General features: G+C 38.2%; 1 protein-coding gene across 1 annotated transcript; it reads right to left on the bottom strand.

Annotated features, from left to right (window-relative positions):
- Window positions 1-367: 367 nt before the first annotated feature.
- On the bottom strand, window positions 368-1,291 carry LOC115457043 (olfactory receptor 13F1-like). Its single transcript, XM_030186466.1, has one exon. The coding sequence runs from the start codon at window positions 1,289-1,291 to the stop codon at window positions 368-370; it is 924 nt and encodes a 307-aa protein (XP_030042326.1).
- Between the last annotated feature and the right edge of the window lie 1,833 nt (window positions 1,292-3,124).

Raw genomic sequence — 3,124 nt, 5'->3', positions numbered from 1 at the left:
AGGGATACAGTTGCATTGTTTTCACATACTTATGCCTATGCATATACCCACAAAGATTACACACAATTATCCATAACGTCATTATTCAAAATAACATATACAAATGCTGACATGTTCTGAGTCATAGCAGTTATAGAGAGATCCCATCCTTAATTCAACGACACTGTTCCAAAATCTGCTGCCAGCTGTAAATTGTGTCTGACATTTATCAGTCAATGTTTTGTAGGTTCTTGTTTTCAGAAGTCCCAGTATACAGGACACAAATGGTTGCAGAGTCATTGTGAGCAGACCAGTGAGGGGATTAGTAATAAGCACAACATTACTTTAGAGCACCTGCTATCATGGTCAGGGCAAGATACATTCCTTTTTAGTGGGTCTTCATGATGGCTTTTTTAAGGGCCACTTTTAACTCTTTGCTTCTCAAACTATAAATCAGAGGGTTTAGGAGTGGGAGAGTGACTATATACATTGCAATAGGTAACTTGTTTGGATCTGCAGAATCCATAGCTCCAGGGTTCATATAAACTCCTATGATAGTCCCATATGCCAAAACAATAACTGTAATGTGGGATGAACAGGTGGAGAAGGCCTTGCTTTTGCCCTTTGAAGAGCGGATTTTCAGGATAGAGGAAATGATAAACATGTAGGATGTCAGGATTAGTAGAAATGGAATGAAGACTACAAATAACCCCTCTATATAACTCATAGTTTGAATTATTGAGGTTTCTGAGCAAGAAAGTTTCACCAATGCTGCAATTTCACAGAAGAAGTGATTTATTACATTGGAGTCACAGAAAGGAAACTGGGATACAATAACGTTGGCTGGCAATGGTGCTAGTAAACCTGCTATCCATGAACCACCTGCCAGAATAACACACGCTCTCTTATTCATGATGTTGAGGTAATGCAAGGGGTTGCATATTGCAATGTAACGGTCGTATGCCATGGCAGAAAGAAGAATAAATTCTGTACATACACATATTGTATAGCAGTACATCTGTAAAATGCATCCCCAAAAAGATATATCATAATCCTTTGACAGAAGAATTGCCAACATTTTTGGCACAATGGTAGTCAAAGAGCAGATGTCTAAGGCAGACAGGTTGGTCAAGAAGAAATACATGGGGACGTGGAGGTGTCGATCAGCACATACTATGCAGATAATGAGCAGGTTCCCCAGCATAGCCATCAGGAAGAGGAATGAGAAGAGAAAGAAGAAAGGGAGCTGCAGATCTGGAAACTCTGGGAACCCAAGAATCAAGAATTCTGCCACACTGGTATGATTTACCATTTCACTGTTTTAAAGCTTCAAGGAAGTAGAGACATCATGAAGGAAAACTGATAGAAATTAGGAATCAATGTGACCAAACATATTACAAAATACTCTTAAAACACAAATGCAATAAACCAAATCATCTAAGAACACATGCAAGTAAAACATGTCTTTTATAATTCTATAGAGGTCAACTTTGATAGTGTCACTGAGCTATCTGTGTTTTGAAAGAACATGAATACAGGCTTCAATCTTTGCTACACCATCTAGGTTTAAACTGTCAAGCTCCATCTCTGGCCGTCTTCAAATCTGAGCTAAAAGCCCACCTTTTTGATGCTGCTTTTAACTCCTAACCCTTATTCACTTGTTCAGAACCCTTATTTTATCATCCTCACTTTAATATTCCCTTATCTCTTGTTTGTCCTGTTTGTCTGTCCTAATTAGATTGTAAGGTCTATCAAGCAGGGACTGTCTCTTTATGTTCAAGTGTACAGCACTGTGTATGTCTAGTAGCGCTATAGAAATGATAAGTAGTAGTAGTACTCTTTGGGATTCCGGAATCTTTGCTACTTTCTAGATTCTGCACAGAATCTTACTATTCTTTGGGATTCCAGAATCTTGCTACTCTTTGTCCTTATCCCTTTTTTGTCCTGTCCGTCTGTCCTAATTAGATTGTAAGCTCTGTCGAGCAGGGACTGTCTCTTCATGTTCAAGTGTACAGCGCTGTGTATGTCTAGTAGTGCTTTAGAAATGATAAGTAGTACTATTATCCAGCAGAGTGTGCACTGCCAACCTGATCTCCCCTCATGTCCATCAGTATTTTAAGTGACTAACAACTGGTTACTGAGAGGGCAATTCTTCAAGGTAGATCTCTATTTCAGTGAATGTCTATTCTACAATACCAGATTTCATAGTGTAATACTAGGATAACCCAGTATTGACTACCCAGAACCTTAAAATCAACTCAGAATTATTTAAATTTCAGAAAATTATTGAAGACCACCATGTTCAAAAAGGCATACTTTCCAGACTCAACCTAATCTTAATTTTTCCTGTTTTCAGCAAAATCCATGGACCTCATTATCTTGTATTACCCCATACAAGATATTCTTATCTCTGTTCTTTTATATGATACCTATATGCTTAATAACCTACCATTACATTGTTCATTTATACTTTCTGAACTGTAGCCTACCCTACGGTTATGTGTAAGCCACATTGAACCTACAACTAGCAGGAAAATGTGGGGTATAAATGTATTAAATAAATAAATAAATTGACGTGCCTTACATGTATGGCAGAAATACGATGGTTTGCAAATGGTAGGGATGTGTGTAACTGTCAGATTCAGGGGTCATTTTATAACTGGGGAGCATGTGATAGTTATTCTAGTGGCCCATACTGATTGCCAATTCTATAAAGGGATCTTGCTGCCAAAAAGCTTATCAAGAGTGCAAGCCTAATACACAATTGTCATGCCAAACAACCCACTCCACACCCATAGCCATGTCCCCTTTTTAGTAGCGCGTATTAGAATTTACACAAACCACTTTCCAGAAAACGCTTAGCAAGTACTTCGTGTAAATTCTAAATAATGTCAATTAGTGCTGATAAGTGGTTGCTTACATTCAATTATCGGCACTGATTAGCTTGATAAAAAAAATTAGGTAATGCACATTGTTATGGCATGTGCTTCAATTTCAACACAGAAATCCCTGCACAGTATATAGAATCCAGGAGTGGACTGCCCATACTCCAACCTTGTCTATGCCCCCTTGCACTTATGCATGATGCTACTTACCCAAGAGCTTAAACAATAGTGTTTAATGCACTTATATGGACTACAGCATT

The sequence above is a fragment of the Microcaecilia unicolor genome, chromosome 14, assembly GCF_901765095.1.
Source record: "Microcaecilia unicolor chromosome 14, aMicUni1.1, whole genome shotgun sequence".
Taxonomy (NCBI): Eukaryota; Metazoa; Chordata; class Amphibia; order Gymnophiona; family Siphonopidae; genus Microcaecilia; species Microcaecilia unicolor.
Note: the sequence above shows the minus strand (reverse complement) of the source record. Positions and strands in the feature narration are given on the sequence as shown.